General features: G+C 43.7%; 1 protein-coding gene across 1 annotated transcript in view; it reads right to left on the bottom strand.

The window, feature by feature from the left end:
* The window catches only part of astn1 (astrotactin 1), a 2,207,527-nt gene that overhangs the window by 432,462 nt on the left and 1,754,513 nt on the right, over positions 1 to 20,552 (bottom strand). The window contains exon 15 of the mRNA XM_043700015.2: positions 8,970 to 9,074. Coding sequence (XP_043555950.2) covers positions 8,970 to 9,074 — 105 coding nt within the window. The remainder of the gene's footprint in view (positions 1 to 8,969; positions 9,075 to 20,552) is intronic.

Here is a 20,552-nt window from a genome sequence, read left to right as displayed (position 1 = left end):
ATCACCCTTTAACAAGAGACTTCAATGAAGTAGCAGCTATAGATTTACACGTGTGGGACAAAGATAGAAACACTTTCATTCACATTTCATAGACCCAGTAATAAGGATCACCATGTCTACATTAAGACCACATGATTTTGGCCATACAGCACAACAGGTCTGATCCATTACTGAATGGGACAAACTATGGTGAAGATGCTTGTAGATCACATCATGAAAACGTGGGTAGGGGCCAGATTAGGGGAATGGGCTAAGCTCCGAATTGACAAAAACAAATACAGGGATGAGTGTTAAAAGTTAAAAATTGCAGCAATGGACACAGTTGCTGCCAGTGTCTCTAGTATTAGGCTTGCTGAAGGAACTCATGCTGTGATCTTCACAAGATCTCCACTCACAAATCTGAACTGCAAATTAACATCCACCCTGGGATGGGCAGACCACGTGAAGAATTTACTCCAAGTATTTGGGGCTCTTGTCCGGATCAGTTAGTCTGCAGGTGAAATCCAAAAAGCGATCTTTTTGTTTTGTCATTAAAGCCAAACATTGGAAACAACAATCCCTGGTACTAACCTACCACCACACTGAAACAGCTCCTGATGAATGTGAAGGACCCTGTACCCACAGCCAGCAGAACAAATGTCATATGCAAAATACCCTGCAAGAACTGTAACAAACATTATGTTGGACAAACGGGCAGGAAACTAGCCACCAGGATACATGAGCACCAACTAGCCACCAAAAGACATGACTAACTATCACTTATATCCATACACACAGACAAAGAGGGACACCAGTTTGATGAGGACAATACATCCATCCTGGGACAGGCTAAACAAAGACACACACAGGAATTCCTAGAGGCCTAGCATTAAACCAGAACTCCATTAACAAACATATCGATTTGGACCCCATTTACGAACCTCTCAGAAACAGAACTGGACCCCATTTACTTACCACAACACGATATCACCTACCACTACAAACCGAGACAGATAAATAGCAAATAGGACAGAACTCCAATGCTTTAGTGGAGGCTCACTGATGATGTTATCAAGCATGGTGACCAAACATTTGAGGACAAATCTACCAGCTCCATGAGCAAATTTACAACCTGCACCACAACCTGAACTACAAATCTTCTTCAATATCACAAACATCTATGAGTGTAATACACTCAAACTAGCCCGAAGGTGTGAAACCAATGCAATCCGACTGAGCATCACCCACCAACAACGTGCTTCCCACACAAATGCCTCAGGAAACAAGTATTACCACGATGTGTCAAATACAAACCACCTCTCAACACCCCACAAGCCAGGAGAACAGCAGAACAGAATGGCCACAGAATTCTACGAGAAATGGTAAATGATGCCCAAAACCAAATCCACTAATACAAATGAGAAATTTTGCGTCAAAAATCTGTACAGTAATGCGACCAACCATGAACGGCCAAGTACACTAGAATGAGCCATCAATACTAAACAACAGCACACCAAGACAAAGAAAACACTAGCCTTACAAGAAAAAACTGGCGAAGCTCTCACACAGTAATAACACGGACAATTCAGAGATTTGGAAATAGAACCTGTCTGGCTGACCACTCTCAGACACAGAAAAAGCGGTCCTAGTACGAGGGATGAACTTCAACCGCAGGGACATGGACAAAAAGGGCTTCCCTGCAGCACTGGAATCCACCCTGAAAGACAACGGCCTTACGGAAGAAATCCAGTAGGCCATCAGACAGACAGTAGCACCAACACAAAGCAAACAGAAAGAAGGGAACACCCTCAACACACTGGCAAGAAAGCCCTGGAAGGACTCAGAAAAGACAAAAATATTGTAATCTAACTGGCAGACAAAGGGCATAAGACCATCATCCTGAACAGTAAACAGTACATTGAAAAAGCAAGCACATCACTCAAGGACACTGAAACCTACCAACAGATAGCAACGGACCCGACTCCGCAGCACGAAGCTGAAAATGTGTTGCTGGAAAAGCACAGCAGGTCAGGCAGCATCCAGGGAACAGGAGAATCGACGTTTCGGGCACAAGCCCTTCTTCAGGACGTTTCGGGCTTATGCCCGAAACGTCAATTCTCCTGTTCCCTGGATGCTACCTGACCTGCTGTGCTTTTCCAGCAACACATTTTCAGCTCTGGTCTCCAGCATCTGCAGACCTCACGTTCTCCACAGCACGAACACCACCTTACTGCAACCCCAGAGGAAACTTCACAAGACAGGTGAAATTAACAAGACAGACCTCCAAAGAAAGAAACCTGATGGATCCAACACACCTCATTTCTATGGATTACCAAAGGTACATAAACAAGGTGTCTCCCTCAAACCGATAGTCTCACTTCCCGGTGCACCGACATACAGGCTAGCAAAGGAAGTGCAATGTAAACTGAAATACCTAGGAGAAGACTTGACCCACTCCACCCAGGAAATTCCTTAACATCATCAAAGAAACCAAGGTAGAGGACGACGAGGTCATAGTTTCCTTCGATGTGATGGCCCTATTCACATCAATAAACATCATCCTAGCCAAAGAAACACCGGCCTCACTGCTAGATGAACCAAGGACACTAACACCTGACACTACCAACTCCATCAAGGACAACATCCTCAAATTAGTAGACCTGTGCCTCACAACCCACTTCAGCTTCAATGGTAAGATCTACAAACAAATCAATGGGATGCCTACATGTTCACCAATATTAGGATTCTTAGCAGAAACAGTTATGAGGAGGTTAGAACGAACAGCCCTTCCTGCAATCCAGCGCAAGCTTTGGGTCCGCTATGTGGATGCCACCTTTGTCATCACAAAATGCAACAAATTAGAAGGAACCCACAAACATGTAAACAACATCATGGCATAAATTTATCCAAAGAGGAAGAGAACAACAACAGACTCCCCTTCCTAGACGTCACAGTAGAACCAAAAGCCAATGAAGAATTGCAGACCAGTGTCTACTAGAAAGGAGACTGGCTAGGAAAGCCACACACACACATTGATCAGATACTCAACTGCAGGAGCAATTGTCCCAACACCCACAAACAGAGCTGCATCAGGACAATATTTAAATAAGCCACAACACACTGCCCCACCCAGCAACTATGAGAAGCCGATATAAATCACCTGTACAATTCATTCAGGAACAATGGTTATCCGATAAGCACAGACAACTAATTCCTATAACAACAGACCTAAACAAGAAGACACAACATGCCCAGAGACTCTAGCCACCCTGCCATACGTTAAAGATATCTCGGAGATGATGACCAGACTACTCTAGCCTCTGGGCATCATGGTAGCCCACAAACCTACCATCAAGCTGAAACAGCTCCTTATGAATTGAAAGGACCCCATACAAACAACCAACAGAATGAATGTCATATACAAAATACCCTGCAAGGACTGCAGCATACATTCCATTGAACAAACAGGCAGGAAACTAGCCACTAGGTTACATGATCTCCAACTAGCCAACAAAAGACATGACCAACTATCATTGGTATCCAAACACACAGACAAAGAGGGACACCAGTTGGACTGGGACAACCCATCCATTCTGGGACAGGCTAAACAAAGGCATGCATGGGAATTCCTAGAGGCTGGCATTCAAACTGGAATGCCATTAAAAACATATCAAATTGGATCCCATTTACCCTCCTCTCAGAAATGATACGTCCACCACAGCAAACCAAGGCAGATAAATAGCAAGTGGGACAGAACACCAACACTTTACCGAAGGCTCACTGGTGATGTTACCGAGCATGGTGACAAAATGTCGGAGAACAAACCGGCCAGTTCAGCGAGCAAACTTACAACCTGATCCACAACCTGAGCGACAGATCTTCTCCATAATCTCAAGCACTTTCTTGGTACTGCTGAATGACCTGCCTGCAGGGCAAAGGACATTCATCAAGGCAGAAGTCTCAGAGAACATTCAGTGAGCCGTACAGCACCATGAATAGGAACAGTGTTCCTGTATGATTTTTCCTTTCCCTTGTCAAGGGTGCTAAGGACAAGTACAATGCGTTAACCATGACGCTCATTGAGATCAGCGATAACAGAGCGGAAATGAATTTGAACCTTCACATCTCAGTATCACATCAAGTAGTTCATTCACCATTGAATCAACATGGGTAGACTGCTGGTTTAAGAAAAACAGAGCATTTTCAGGTACTCCAGAATTCAATATGCAGAGAGAAATTACATTTTTTTCCTTTTGATGGAAGGAAATTGGATTTTTACTATGCTTGTAAATGGCTTAATAAAAATGGTTTTAAACGATCTATAATAAATTTTGAATTTCTTTCAACTTGTATTCATCAAAATGAGTGACAGACAATCTCAAAATCACCACTCTGCTTTTACTCATAAATATTCATCACTTTTTCTACTGGAGTGGCCCCACGTGCAACAGCTTTACTTTTTTCCAAGCTGCTAATAACTGTGGGTGCTTTTTCCATCCCATTATGTACCTGCTCTGATGGATGAAGTAAACTGTTGAAACAGTCAACTAGAGTACTCCGAACAGATGGAGTCACAGTGCTGGAGAATACTTGCAGTTTTAATTGCTTACCACAATGTTAGACTTGACTCGGCAAACAATGCCTCCCTAATTATAATTGCAGATAAGCTTTAAAAGCCACTTACAATTGCACCTTGTGTATAGTTTTTAGTGTTGTGTACAGCCTCTTTACACAGGAGTCACTAATTTGCATTTGATGTAAAGAATTGGAGTGTAATTAAATGAACAGAAATTATTTATTTCCCTTTATAGTCTTAAATAAAGCCGCATTCCTCTCAGTTATGAGTTTAGGCCATGTGAAGGATTATTGTTAACGGTTAATTTATAAACACTTAATTCAGTTCTTCAATAGCTTTCTTTCACCCCCACTGTCAAACAGTTTGAATAAAGCTTGTTTAATTAAAACTAATGCAACAATTATAGACAATTGAACTTATATAGCACCTTTCATGTTCTAATGCATGACCGAGTCAATAACGCAGGTCTGAAGCATTGTTAGTACTTTTGTTTGGCCGACCAGTTTGTGCACAGCAAGACTCAACAAACAAGGAAGGATTCATTGATCAGGTAACCTCTCTCTTGGGAAGTTGCTTGTGGAATAGATGTTGGCTGTGATACCAAGGCAATCCCTCCTCCAGTTCTCTGAATACTCCCCAGATCTTGTACATTCGCAGGAGTAGACCAGACATGATCTTAGCTTAACATCTTTGCCTGAAAGAGGACACCTCAGGCACTACAGCATTCTGTCAGCATGACATTGACACATCAGCTGAAATTACATACATTATGTTCTGGACTAAGGCTTGAATTAGATTAGATTCCCTACAGTGTGGAAACAGGCCCTTCGGCCCAACAAGTCCACACCGACCCTCCGAAGAGCAACCCAGCCAGACCCATTTCTCTACATTTACCCCTGCATATAACACTACGGGCAATTTAGCATGGCCAATTCACCTAACCTGCACACCTTTGGACTGTGGGAGTACACCGGAGCACCCGGAGGAAACCCGTGCAGACACAAGGAGAATGTGCAAACTCCACACAGATAGTTGCCCGAGGCAGGAATTGAACCTGGGTCCCTGGTGCTGTGAGGCAGCAGTGCTAATCACTGAGCCAACGTGCCGCTCCATCTTGAATCTGTAATTTTCTTAAAACCTTTGAAACAGCACTGCTAGAGTGGCTGTAATGAATGGAAAGTTAGTTCAGTATTAAAGCAAATAGTTGTGGTGGACAGGTGCATTTGTGACTGGATTATAGTTTTCTGTGAGGTTTCGCAGAGCTCAGTTCTTGGTCCCATATTATTAGATTGGAAGTGGCATATTTAAGAAGTTTGTAGATGACACCAAATTGGCGATTCGATTGAAAGCTGTAGACTGCAGGAAGTTGCAAACAGACTGGTCAGATGGCCAGAAATGTGGCAAATGGAATTCAATCCACAGAGGTGTGAGGTAAAGCATTTGAGGAAGATAAATAAGGCAAGTGGATGTACAATAAATGACATGATTCGGAGAAGTGTAGAGGAGCTGAGGGACCTTAGAGTTACAACCATAGGTTCCTAAAGGCAGAAGAACAGATAGATGAGCTGTTCAAGAAGACACCTTTCATGCTTTCAGCTTTTCAAGACTGAGGCTTAGAGTATAAGAGTGGGGAGGTGATATTAGAATTGTACAAAAGAGTAACTCTACTACAGCTACAGTACTGCGCATAGTTCTGATCACCAAATCACATGAAGGATGTGGTCACATTAGAGAAGAGTGTTACAGAAGATTGTGGAATAGAACATAGAACATAGAACATAGAAGAATACAGCGCAGTACAGGCCCTTCGGCCCTCGATGTTGCGCCGATCCAAGCTCACCTAACCTACACTAGCCCACTATCCTTCATATGCCTATCCAATGCCCGCTTAAATGCCCATAACGAGGGAGAGTCCACCACTGCTACTGGCAGGGCATTCCATGAACTCACGACTCGCTGAGTAAAGAACCTACCCCTAACATCTGTCCTATACCTACCTCCCCTTAATTTAAAGCTATGCCCCCTTGTAATAGCTGACTCCATACGTGGAAAAAGATTCTCACTGTCGACCCTATCTAAACCCCTAATCATCTTATACACCTCTATCAAGTCACCCCTAAACCTTCTTTTCTCCAATGAAAACAACCCCAAGTGCCTCAGCCTTTCATCATACGATCTTTCTACCATACCAGGTAACATCCTGGTAAACCTCCTCTGCACCCGTTCCAGTGCCTCCACATCCTTCCTATAGTATGGCGACCAAAACTGCACACAATACTCCAGATATGGCCGCACCAGAGTCTTATACAACTGCAACATGACCTCAGTACTCCGGAACTCAATTCCTCTACCAATAAAAGCCAGTACGCCATATGCCTTCTTCACCGCACTATTTACCTGGGTGGCAACTTTCAAAGATTTGTGGACATGGACACCAAGATCCCTCTGCTCATCCACACTACCAAGTATCCGACCGTTAGCCCAGTACCCCATCTTTTTATTACTCTTACCAAAGTGAATCACCTCACACTTAGCTATATTGAACTCCATTTGCCACCTTTCTGCCCAGTTCTGCAGCTTATCTATATCCCGCTGTAACCTGCCACATCCTTCCTCACTGTCTACAACTCCTCCGACTTTCGTATCATCCGCAAACTTGCTCACCCAACCTTCTAACCCCTCCTCCAAGTCATTTATAAAAATGACAAACAGCAATGGTCCCAAAACAGATCCTTGCGGAACACCGCTAGTGACGGCACTCCAAGATGAACCTTTGCCATCAACTACTACCCTCTGTCTTCTTCCAGCCAGCCAACTCCTAATCCAAACCTCCAACTCACCCTCAATGCCATACTTCCGTATTTTTTGCAGTAGTCTACCATGGGGAACCTTATCAAACGCCTTACTAAAATCCATATACACCACATCTACTGCTTTCCCCTCGTCCACCTCCTTAGTCACCTTCTCAAAGAATTCAATAAGGTTTGTGAGGCACGACCTGCCCTTCACAAAACCATGCTGACTATCCTTGATCACATTATTCCTATCCAGATGTTCATAAATCCTATCCCTTACAATCCTCTCTAAGATTTTGCCCACAACAGAAGTGAGACTCACCAGCCTATAATTACTAGGGTTATCCCTACTCCCCTTCTTGAACAAGGGAACCACATTTGCTAGCCTCCAATCTTCTGGCACTACTCCTGTAGACAACGAGGACATAAAAATCAAGGCCAATGGCTCTGCAATCTCCTCCCTTGCTTCCCAGAGAATCCTAGGATAAATGCCATCAGGCCCAAGGGACTTATCTATTTTCACCCTTTCCAGAATTTCCAACACCTCTTCTCTACATACCTCAAAGTCATCCATTCTACTTAATTGTGACTCAGTACTCACATTGACAACAATGTCCTGTTCCTGATTGAATACTGACGAAAAGTATTCATTCAGTGTCTCCCCAATCTCTTCAGCCTCCACACGCAACTTCCCACTACTATCCTTGACTGGAACTATTCCTACCCTAGTCATTCTTTTATTCCTGACATACCTATAGAAAGCCTTAGGGTTTTCCCTAATCCTACCAACTAAGGACCTTTCATGTCCCCTCCTTGCTGCTCTTAGCTCTCTCTTCAGGTCCTTCCTGGCTACCTTATAACTCTCAATCGCCCCAATTGAACCTTCACGCCTTATCTTTACATAGGCCGCCCTCTTCCATTTAACAAGGGATTCCAATTCCTTATTAAACCACGGCTCCCTCACACGATCCTTTCCTCCTTGCCTGACGGGTACATACTTATCAAGGACACTCAATAGTTGCTCCTTGAACAAGCTCCACATATCAATTACACCCTTGCCTTGAAGCTTACTTTTCCAGGCCACACATCCTAAGTCATGCCTCACAGCATCATAATTTCCCTGCCCCCAGAGGAATAGAGGAATTTAGCGATGGGGAGAACACAGATAGGTTTGTGTTGCCTTCCCTGGGTGAATGGAAGCTAAATGGAGGCATAAAACATTGTGATGGATCTAGCTGAAGTGCTTAAGAAGGATATATTCCCTCAGTAGAGGGTCCAATAGCCAGGGGACAAGGATTTAAAATAATTAGTGAAAGCTTTAGAAGAAAATGGAGAATAAATCCATTCACCCTGAGGATAGTGGAGTCTGAAACCCAATATTTGAAATAGTGCACAGGCTATCTCAACCGGTTAAAATAAGTCTTGGTTAAATATGTGAGACATCAGGGTTATAGACCAGAAGCTGGAAGGTGAGATTCAACCGAATTGTGTGGACACAAAAAGGTGGGTCAAATGATCTCCTGCGTGTAATCTTTGTATTGTTTAGATTTCAGTGACATAGTAATTGAGCAGCAATAACACACTAATGCACAAGTAAGTCGAACAGTGAAGTTGCTCACCTGCAGAGAGGGTCTTCTGGTTAAGCTTTACGTGGTACTGGATTGATTGGAGCTTCCAGTGCTGCACCATAGGGTATCCTGTCACTTCACTGAAGTTAACCATTCCTGGAAAACAGAACAAGGAAAAAATGGGTCCAACATTTCACCTGTAGAAAGTACATTTTACACACTGTGGATTTTCCTTTACCCGTGTCACATCAAACTCTAATGAGACTTTATTTGGTCACAGAGTTTCTGAGGTGCATTGTCCATTCTTCGGGGCATTAATAGTTAACTATCTGATTTCGGACAGCAGTACGATCAAATCTGACAGTACTGACAGGCTTCCTTTCCCAGAGAAACATTTTGACTTTTCTACAATAATCCAGCATCCTGTACATATTGTCCAGCTGGCTTGCCACAGTCACGCGACCTCTAGTGTAACTGAGAGCTCTTTAGTTTGTAGCCACCACTAAAATGCACAACATGAAGCATGATATCAGAACAGTCAACTGGAAACTGAGTGAATTTTCAGAGCTGCAAGACAGTAAGGCAACAGCAAAAAGGAATCACAACTGCAGTCTGAAATTACACAGGTTACTTGTGTTGGAACCCTGTCTGAGGGAGACTACCTTCTGCCCCGCTAGTCTTGAGCTTAGCCACTCTGACCACCATGCTGCACTGACCCCATCCCCACATCAAGCGAGGGTGGCTGTTTCCCCACACCCCCGCAGTAACCCATGCACTCTAAAGCACTCTCATTGCTGCCCCCTTTCACAATTAATTGTTCCCTCTGCATCCCAGTAAGCTGCCTCCAATCCCCAGAACTGACTTCACCAGCAACGGTGCCTGATTAGCCATAACTATGCTGTGCCTGTACACTTCAGAGCTAATGGATTAAATGCACCTGCGAGGACTGACAGACAAGGGACAGGATAGAGTTGACAAACATGGGACAACAGACCGGAATTAACAGTTTTTGTTTCTGCAGGACAACGTAACTTCTTTAGTTGACCATATATGTTGTCTAACTCATAACTTCAAATACCTGTGTCTGTAGTTTGCTTAAATGAGCGACAGAATATTTGGAGGTAATGTACTTTTCCAGTGTACTGGCTGGCCTCTTGTACTCATGTGACCTCCGAGCCTTTTCACTGTGGTTTGCAGCAGTGAATAAAACACATCACATGAAACAATTTTCCCAGATCCGTTGAATTCAATTTTGCAAATGTCTCCACAATAGGAAGCAGGAGAGATTTTATTGGAGCGCAGGTTTGAGAGTGGAATCAGAGTGGTGAGGGACTGGTAGCAGACAGTGGAGTGTGAAGCCTGGTTACTCTCCAAACTGGGAGGAAAGGGAGGGAAGGAGAAATTGGAGTGGTTGCACACACGACAGTGCAAACTCTCAGATTTGGGAGCTCTAGCCTCCCATGAAGGATGGGAATTCCTGCCGTGGACATCAAATCAGCACGAAAGACAGCAACAGAAGAGATGACTCCAGGGCCGAGGATCAGTGACGCATGGAGAAATGTCACTGTGATCGGGAAGATAACGACAGTTAACACAAACTTTCACAGTCCAGTCTCACTGCCTTTGACATCCTTGTTGCCTCTCAGATGTTCAGACATTTTACAGAACATGGAAACCATTTTTCAGTGGAAAGCAATTAATCAGAATTGCTACAAGAATATATACAACACGAAAAGAACCGAGTGGACTCCCAGCACTGACTGAAGCACCAGATTTGAGCATTATAAGATCATATCTTGTTCATCTGAGCCCAATGAGTCCTTCTCAGTGTTGTCTGGGAGTTTGTGTGAAAACTAGAAGGTATGTCTTGCCCCAACTAGCACAAGGAACATTAGCTGCAGTGACGTCAATGGAAGCAATAGCAAAACTGTCCACTGTTTACAATCATACGCAGTAAAGGTCAGTCATCTCAGTGCCAGGACATCTCCGCAGGAGTCCCTCAGAGTACATTATTTCTAATTAACCCTGTTCAGATGTCTTATTACAAATCTCTGGAGCAGGTGATATTTAAACTTAGGCCTCCTGGCCCAGAGGTAGGGACACTATCGCTCTGCCACAGGACCACCTACTTCTTCAGCCAAGTGTCCCAAGCCCAACTATCTTCAGCTGCTTATACAGTCATAGTCATACAGCATGGAAACAAATCCTTCGGTCCGACTCAACCATGCTGACCCTGTCCCCAAAACAAACTAGCCGCCCTAGCCTGCGTTTGACCCATTTCCCTTCAAACATTTCCGATTCATGGACTTATCAAAATGTCTTTTAAAGATTGTAGCTGTACCTGCATCCTCCACTTCCTCTGGCAGTTCATTCCCCATATGAACCATTTCTGTATGGTCTCTTTAAATCTTTTTCCTTTAACCTGAAAAATATGCCTAACCCAAAAGAAAAAGCCCTTGCTATTCACCTTATATATGCCCCTCATGATTTTATAAACTTCTATAAAGGTGACCCCTCAACCTCCTACACTCCAGTGAAAGAACTCCCAGCCTATTTTTATAACTCAAACCTTCCAGGTAAATGGGGTGGCATGGTAGCTCAGTGGTTAGCACTGCTGCCACACAGCGTCAGGGAGCCGGGTTCTATTCCAGCCTCAGGCGACTGTCTATGTGGAGTTTGCACATTCTAATCCATGCTGCGTGGGTTTCCTCCAGATGTTTCGGTTTCCTCTCAGGGTCCAAAGATGTGCAGGTCAGGTGAATTGGCCATGCTAAATTGTCCATAGTGTTAGGTCCATTCGTCAGAGGGATATGGGTCTGGGTGGCTTACTCTTCGGAGAGTCGGTATGGAGTTGTTGGGCTGAATGGGCCTGTTTCCACACTGAACGGAATCTAATCTAATTTGAATCTTTTCTGAGCCTGCTCCAATTTAATATCCTTCCTTCAGCAGGGCAGCCAGATCTGTACACAGTACTCCTGGAGAGGTTTCACCAATGTCCTGTACAACCTTAAAATAATGTCCCAACTCCAATACTCAAAAGGTCCGAGCAAGCTGGCTAAACACCTTCTCAACTTCCATGACTACCTGTGAAATTTCATCAATGACCTTTCGCCATTATAAAGATCAGCAACGGGATGTTTCACTAATGATTGCACAACGATCAGCAGCATTTACAACTCCTCAGAAAACAGAAGTCTCCATCTACCCTTTTATACTGAAAGTAAAGCTCCCTTGACACTATCCCCATCAAGAGGAGCAGGGTCAGGGGAAAAGCAATCATCAGTAGTCACTATTAACCAGAAACTGAAGTGGACAGCCATACAAATATGGCGGCGACAGGAGCAGGTCAGTTGCTAGGAAATCTGCAATGAGTACTCGTCTCTCAATTCCCTCAATCCCAATATCCAGCCAGCAAAAACCTTTCAACGATCTACATGGTAAATATCAGAAGTGTGATGGAATATTCTCCATTTGCCTGGAGGAATCTAAAGGAATCTAATCTGTTTCCTGATGAAGGGCTTTTGCCCAAAATGTCGATTTTCCTGCTCCTCGGATGCTGCCTGACCTGCTGTGCTTTTCCAACACCACTGTGATCTGGAGAAATCTAAAACCAATAAGACTTGTGATACTCAAATTCATCCAGCATAAGAACACTTGTTTGACCTGCACCCCATCATCTAATGCCTTAAACCTTTGCACCATTTGCAAAAGACATGACAGCAACTTAAAGGGCACCTCTGCCAAATTCCACCATCTGCCAGGACAGGATTTGAAGCCTGGTCCCCAGGACAGTACCTGGGAGTCCAGATTAACAGTCCCATGATAATAACTCTAGGCTGTCACAAATAGAAGGACACAAAGAGCAGGCACATGGGAACATCAACACTTGAATGCCCCACCATCATGACTTGGAAATATATTGCCAAGCTTAACCAGCACTGGGTTAAAGTCCTGAACTCCATACTGAACAGCACAGAACAGTCAGTGTCTCCATCACTGCATCATCTCAGGGGCAGTGAGCTTTGTTCAATCAGTTATGCCATCACCTCATGCATGAAGGGAGTCAATGATGCAGAGGGTTCTGTTGTCTCACAGGATGACTTTTGAAAATTAGGGAAAAAGCCTGAGTTGAAGACTCCACTAGTGGCATCTCCATTACTTTCCCAATAACAGTCACAAATCAGGAAGGAAAAGAAAGCATTAAGGAGAGGAGTTTCACTTAGATGGGCTTTGGCATTTACTGTGGGAGCGATTTCACAAGAGTTAACTACATCTGAACAGAGAAGGTGCTAACACACTGGCAGAACAGATAAAATGCGATGAGCTATTTGAATCAGGAAGTGGCTGTGAATGCAAGATCACCCTGGGTGAGGTGATAATGAAGGATGAAATTGATGAGAATAATATTCATGCAGAAAACAGCTTGGCACAAGGAATACAGAACAGAGTACAGAAATTAAATGACCCAGTTCTAAACAGAGAGAAAAATAATTGAGGCGAGGGTTTGGGTTGGATGGCAGTGGCAGTTCGGGGGGGGGGGGGGGAGCGGGGGCTGGTCTGGATAAAAGGGGAAATTAGCTGTATTAACGAAAAACAGCATATTCAAATTTTTCTATTTCAGTTTGTAGAAATTTGGAAAATATGGGTCCTCGAGACAAATCATTTTAAAGGAGGGTTGAAACCTTTCACATGAACAGAAGCTTGACTGAACATCAGACAAAACTGGAAAACTATCACACAATACCAATTTTTGTAAACTGTCTTGATGACAATATTGGTAGAAGAGGGAACTCAGGATGTGGACAGAGCTGTTTTTGAGAAAAGGAGTGCAGACATAATCGATATGTTTGGAGCTATTGACACTCCCATTTAATTACAGAAAATAGTTACTAGTAGTTAAAAAGGGACAACTGTGATTGACACGCCTCAGAATTGTTTGGGGAAAATCACAGGCCGAGATCAATGAAATGAGTGTTGTGTTGATGGATCTTAGGAAAAGGTTACCACAGACTAGATCACTTGAGAAAATTAAATGAATTAGGGAAATGTCAAGCAAACCAGATTTAAATTGGCTGGTATGGGGACAGTAATGGCAAACATTTGAACAGTGCTGCCCCGAAATATTCAATTTCACAGCTACTCTTATTCAGTGGATATGAATGATTTGGGTATAGAGTCATAGAGATGTACAGTACGGAAACAGACCCTTCAGTCCAACTCGTCCATGCCGACTAGGTATCTCAACCCAATCTAGTCCCACCTGCCAGCATCCGGCCCATATCCCGCCAAACCGTTCCTATTCATATACCCATTCAGATGCCTTTTAAATGTTGCTGTTGAACTAGCCTCCACCACTTCATCAAGCAACTCATTCCATACACGTACCACCCTCTGTATGAAAAAGTTGCCCCTTAGGTCTCTTTTAATACCTTTCCCCTCTCACCCTAAACCTATGCCCTCTAGTTCTGGACTCCCTCACCCCAGGGAAAAGATGCCACTGTTTAAGAAGGGTGGTAAGGACAAGCCAGGGAACTATAGACCAGTGAGCCTGATGTAGGTGGTGGGCAAGTTGTCCATGTCACTCCTGATTTTATAAACTTCTATAAAGTCACCCGTCAGCCTCCGATGCTCCAGAGAAAGCAGCTCTAGCCTATTCAACCTCTCCCTATATCTCAAATCCTCCAACCCTGGCAACATCCTTGTAAATCTTTTCTGAACCCTTTCAAGTTTCACAACATCTTTCCGATAGGAAGAAGACCAGAATTGCACGCAATATTCCAACAGTGGCCTAACCAATGTCCACAACATGACCTCCCAGCTCCTGTACTCAATACTCCGACCAATAAAAGAAAGCATACCAAATGCCTTTGTTCACTATCCTATCTACCTGTGACTCCACATTCAAGGAGCTATGAATCAGCACTCCAAGGTCTCTTTGTTCAGCAACACTCCCTAAGACCTTACCATTATGTGTCTAAGTCCTGCTAAGATTTGCTTTCCCAAAATGGAGCACCTCACATTTATCAAAATTAAACTCCATCTGCCACTTCTCAGCCCACTGGCCCATCTGATCAATATCCCATTGTAATCTAAGGTGACCTTCTTCGCTGTCCACTACACCTCCAATTTTGGTGTCATCTGCAAACTTACTAACCATACCTCTTATGCTCACATCCAAATCATTTATATAAATGATGAAAAGTAGAGGACCCAGCACCGATCCTTGTGGCACTCCATTAGTCACAGGCCTCCAGTCTGAAAAACAAACCTCCACCACCTTCCTCTGTCTTCTACCTTTGAGCCAGTTCTGTATCCAAATGGCTAGTTCTCCCTGTATTCCATGAGATCTAACCTTGCTCATCAGTCTCCCATGGGGAACCTCGTCAAACGCCTTACTGAAGTCCATATAGATCACATCTACCATTCTGCCCTTATTAATCCTCTTTGTTACTTCTTCAAAAAAACTCAATCAAGTTTGTGAGACATGATTTCCCACACACAAAGCCATGTTGACTATCCCTGATCAGTCCTTGCCTTTCCAAATACATGTACATCCTGTCCCTCAGGATTCCCTCCAACAACTTGCCCACCACCGACATCAGGCTCACTGGTCTATAGTTCCCTGGCTTGTCCTTACCACCTTTCTTAAACAGTGACATCACGTTAACCAATCTCCAGTCTTCTGGCATCTCACCTGTGACTATCGATGATACAAATATCTCAGTAAGAGGTCCAGCTTCCCACAGAGTACTAGGGTACACCTGATCAGGTCCTGGAGATTTATCCACTTTTATGCATTTCAAGACATCCAGCACTTCATCCTCTGTAATATGGACATGTTTCAAGATGTCACCATCTATTTCCCTACCTTCTATATTTTCCATACTGTGGAAAAAGGGTATAGGCCTAGAGGAAGTGGTGTTGCAATTTGGAGCTAATATCAAATGCTATGTCCCTTCCTTCCACTGTGCCAAACTTTCCTGAAGGTTCTTGCCCTGCCCTTCACCTGACCTGTAGCTTCTCTCCCAGCATCTGCAGTATTTTGTACATGAGAAGTTGAGACAACTGTGGAATTAATGTAGCTGCCTTACTGATGTCGGTGAACTCAACGCCGAGCAGGAATTGAATTGCCTATTTGCATGGTTCAATTTGACTCAGTGCAGCGCAATTACAAACTGAGCCATCAAGATATCAGGTATAATTTCCTTTCGATCTATTTGATAAATGGGCTTCTCATGTCTTTCTCCCCAGCTGCCCATGTGATTGAAACACGACCAGGGAAAGGATAGAAACAATTAATCTGTTCCGCTACTTTGCTAAGTAGTAAAATAACAGTTGTTCCGCCTGGTTAAGACTGGTGCACCTCATTAACCCTGGAGCGCCATTTTAACAACTAACCTCTGTGAAACTGCTCATTCAGTAATGCCTGGCAGCTTCCCAATGGAGGATACATATACTGCCCGCTCTGTTTCATGGACCTTGTAAAGTCCTAGTTTTTAAAAATCATTACAATGTTAATGGGCAATTAATGGCACAGCAGGATACACAGCCTCACATATACACACTAACCCTGTCTCTCATTTGCCTGCAAGTTCTTCACATTTCATTGTTTTCTGAGGGCAGCTGCATCTTTTCCTGTGAACTCTGCAGAAATTGTATAGAGGCTCACAAATGTCTCACTAACACCGCAGCCCCTTGGATTTAAACGAGTTGACAATGTTCGCTTCCAGTACTTCCTGGGCACTGCTGGCTCTGGTTGTCAGGGGGGAGGGTGGTCCAACACTGCAGAATCTATTCAATGTGAACTACAAACTCAGATCATTATTCTTAATATCGCTGCTTCTCTTCTCAATCAGCTCTGAGTGAAGCACTGCCCCAGAACCAGTTGCTCTATTTCTTAAGCGCCGCACTGCAGCACTGAATAGATTCCATCCACCTGCACCTAATTCTATATGGACAATGAATGGATACATTGGTGTAAACTACATGACAGCCAGATGCTCTGACCCTGTTGTTGGCACTGATACAAATGGAATAGAAACAGCAGGGACCCTTCAATGAGATCACAGTCGATCTGTAGCTCAACTCCTCTTCCGCACATTTATACCACAGCCAATACCCAGAGAAAAATGCACCCATCTCAAGAACAGTTCAATTGACCCAGTATTCATAACCATACCAAAACAACAGTGAACTTCTGCAGATGCTGGAACTTTGAAACAAAAGAAAATCAAAAAGTAAACTTGCCCTCACTCGGTTCGTCTCTCCATAGATACTTCCTTACCTGCTGAGTACTTTTAGTCATGTTTTTTAAGTTCAGAATTCACAGTCTCTGGGGCAGAGAGGTTGGTAAATAATTCCATAATCCATCAGTAAGGGGGTGGTCATGGACAAACGGCATTACATCTGGACTGTTAATCCAGGGACGCATGCAATGTTCTGGGGGACCCGGGTTTGAATCCCGCCATGGAAGATGGTGGAATTTGAATTCAATAAAAAAAATGGAATAAAGATTCTAATGTTGACCATGAATCCATTGTCAGAAAAACCTGCCTGGTTCACTAATGTCCTTTTAGGAAGGAAACTGCCATCCTTTCCTGGTCTCGCCTACATGTGACTCCAAACTCACAACAATATGGTTGACCTTTAATTGCTCCTCTGAGCAATTAGGGATGGGTAAAAGATACTGCTCTAACCAGTTATGCCAGATCCCACAAATTAATTTAAAAAATAATTGCTTGAAGACTTTCTCCTGAGTTTCCATCTGAAGTGGGTGAACTACTTTTAAGAATGTACCTTCTTAGGCTGGTTTCCTCCAACAGAATACAGCCCTCAACTTATCCTTTCAAAACCCTTTATTGCAAAGGCTCGATGCAATCAGCCTTGGTCTCTGAATGCTCGTGAGAAGGGACAGGATTTCACACTAGAAACTGGGCTCACAACTAGTTCTAAATGTGCCTTCAAGAGACATGCTCTTTATTTCATCATCATATCAAAGCATGTGACCCAAGGGCACAAAGGTCTCAGTCTCAGTCTGACCTGGGGCCACTTGAAGCATGACATGCTTATGGCAATGTGCTAACAGAATTTTCTAACGGAATCGGATAGTATTAGCCCGGATACTGAAGTGCGTGTTCCTGCAATGTATGCATTGCATCAGTTGCTGTAAAGTGTTAATTGAATCTTTTAGTTCTATGTCACCCGAATCTATTTATTTTTGTTATAGGAGCTAAAAGCAGTATTACCTCATCAGGTACAAACCTACTGGAGTCAAAATCTCACAACTTCGATTAGATTCCCTACAGTGTGGAAACAGGCCCTTTAGCCCAACAAGTCCACACTGACCCTCCAAAGAGTAATCCACCCAGACCTATTCCCCTACACTTACCCTTAACTAATGGACCTAACACGATGGGCAATTTAGCATGGCCAATCCACCTGACTTGCACATCATTGGGTCGTGGGAAGAAAGCGGAGCACCTGGAGGAAACCCACACAGACACGGGGAGCATGCGCAAACTCCACATAGACAGTCGCCCGAGGTGGGAATTGAACCCGTGCAGTGCTGACCACTGAGCCATTGTGCCGCCCACTTTAGCAGTAGATCACACCAGGCTGCAAAGTTGGAAACCCTCCAGCAGCGAAGAAACAGGAGCGTGTTTTTCCAGGTGAGAGTGGGAGAGATGAACCATCCTTCGGTCAATATTTTTAAACTTGTAAGTTAAAAATGAACTCCTCAGCAGGCATGGACCTCTCTGCAGGGTATTTTGTAGTCACTGAGATTAATGGGCCATGGTCAGGAACAGGGAGACTCAGTCATGTTGTGATGTACTTCACATGAAGACATACCAATGCAGGTCCTGAATGAAATGGGCTCTACAGGTTTTTTTTTTGAAAATCAGGCAGGCAGAGCAGGCCTCAAAGCCTGCATAGAGTATCAGCCCTCAGTGTGCTGCCAGAAGTTCATCAGTTGGGTTATTTGCAAATATGTCTGGGGGTTCCTCGATGAAACTTCCAGTCAGTCTCTGATGGCCTCCTACTATTATTCTGTGCCTTGCCATTCTTTGTGGGCAGTGACAGAGATGCTCCAAACAGACCTCTGAGGAAGTGGCCCCTGGTATGGGGTGGAGTCTGAACAGCCAATTCCTGTGTTTAACCACCTCTCCCTGCTCTCCTCCACTCGCAGGTTAAAAACCTCACCCTCTGTTTCCACTTAACGGCGAACGTTTCATCTAACTGATCTGGGAGCCCACTGAAGAAATGTCAGTTGGATCACTGACAACTAACCACAATGAGCTGAATACCGACAGCCGTTCTGCAGGCTCCTTCCTCGCAAAGCCGCAACAAGAGGCGAGGGAAACCATTGGCAAACATTATTCGGATTGTGCCTCATGACCTTAATGAGTCTCGTGTACAATTACCTTTTATGACAAATGAAAGTGACACAGGCTCCACATGAACCTGCGCTGAGTGTCTCAAATCTTGCAAAAAGTGAACGATTTTGGCAATTGGTACTTTATCATCATCCTGTCCAGAAGGTGCTAATTTATGATAGTCTTGGTTTCTACATGTGCTGGTCCTCCCCACAGATCCCCCCTCGACACCTGCAGTAAACCAGGGAGTTGAGATGAGTATTAATGTGGCAGAGAGTTAACTCTCCTGACACAACATGGCAGTGGTTCAGATGAGGCGATTGGGCTTTTGGGGCATTTTCTCCTCTTTGCACTTAACACATCATATAAAAAAACAAATGTGCAATCTGTTCCACACTCCATCTGATCACACTTCGTACATCTCACTCCATTCAAACTGCTTAGCCACACAGACCCTGTATCATCATGTTTTGCTTCCTCTTTAAAATCAGATTGTATGCATTTGATTTGATTGTTTTACTTTATGCTCGAATATTTCAGCTGAGATTAAATGTGCAATAGTCAGGAACAGGGAGATTAATTTAGTTATGTTTTGATGCATTTCCTGAGACAACAAATTGATGCACGCATTGAATTAAAGTGGACACCAGGGTTTGTCAACAGAAATAATTTTCCTGCTTTTGCAGAGACAAGCTCATCACCGCTCTGTTGTAATGATCAATATTTACAAGTGAAAAAGGGCACTTAAGTATCCCAGCAACTCTCAGCAATTTTTGTTAAATGGTTCAACCATTCATCTATCCGTAAAGGAAGATATTATAAGATCCCGTAACAGAACCTGTTCAGAAGTACACCAGTAGGACAAAAATGTCTCTGTTCTGCAGGCTTTGATTGTTCTTCTTGATAGGTCTCATCATGGGATTCCTGCCACAAAACTAATTACTCCACCAATTGGCAGTTCCTCTGGGATGAATGTCAGGCAAAGTAAGAAGGATGCACAGAAATGCAGCTGGGACTGTTGTTCTCAAATGAAGTCGACACTGCCAGGGAAGAACTGAAGGGACTTTACATTAAATATGAGAAACAAGAACACTGAAGAGACATCCTCATCATGCCTTTTGGGACGTTGAAAGTATTTGACAGTGTCATTCAGAGAAGATGTTTGATGGTTAGATCAGAACTAGATGCCATAGAAGTAAGATAGTCAGCTCCCACAAAGAGTAAGTGGCTATGATTGGCTAATCTGATCTGTTTGATGCTG

This window comes from Chiloscyllium plagiosum, unplaced genomic scaffold, assembly GCF_037043375.1.
Source record: "Chiloscyllium plagiosum isolate Xiang-an unplaced genomic scaffold, Cpla_swu_hap1 HiC_scaffold_9, whole genome shotgun sequence".
In the NCBI taxonomy this organism is placed as follows: domain Eukaryota; kingdom Metazoa; phylum Chordata; class Chondrichthyes; order Orectolobiformes; family Hemiscylliidae; genus Chiloscyllium; species Chiloscyllium plagiosum.
The sequence above is the reverse complement of the archived record's forward strand: the minus strand, read 5'-3'. Positions and strand labels throughout refer to the sequence as shown.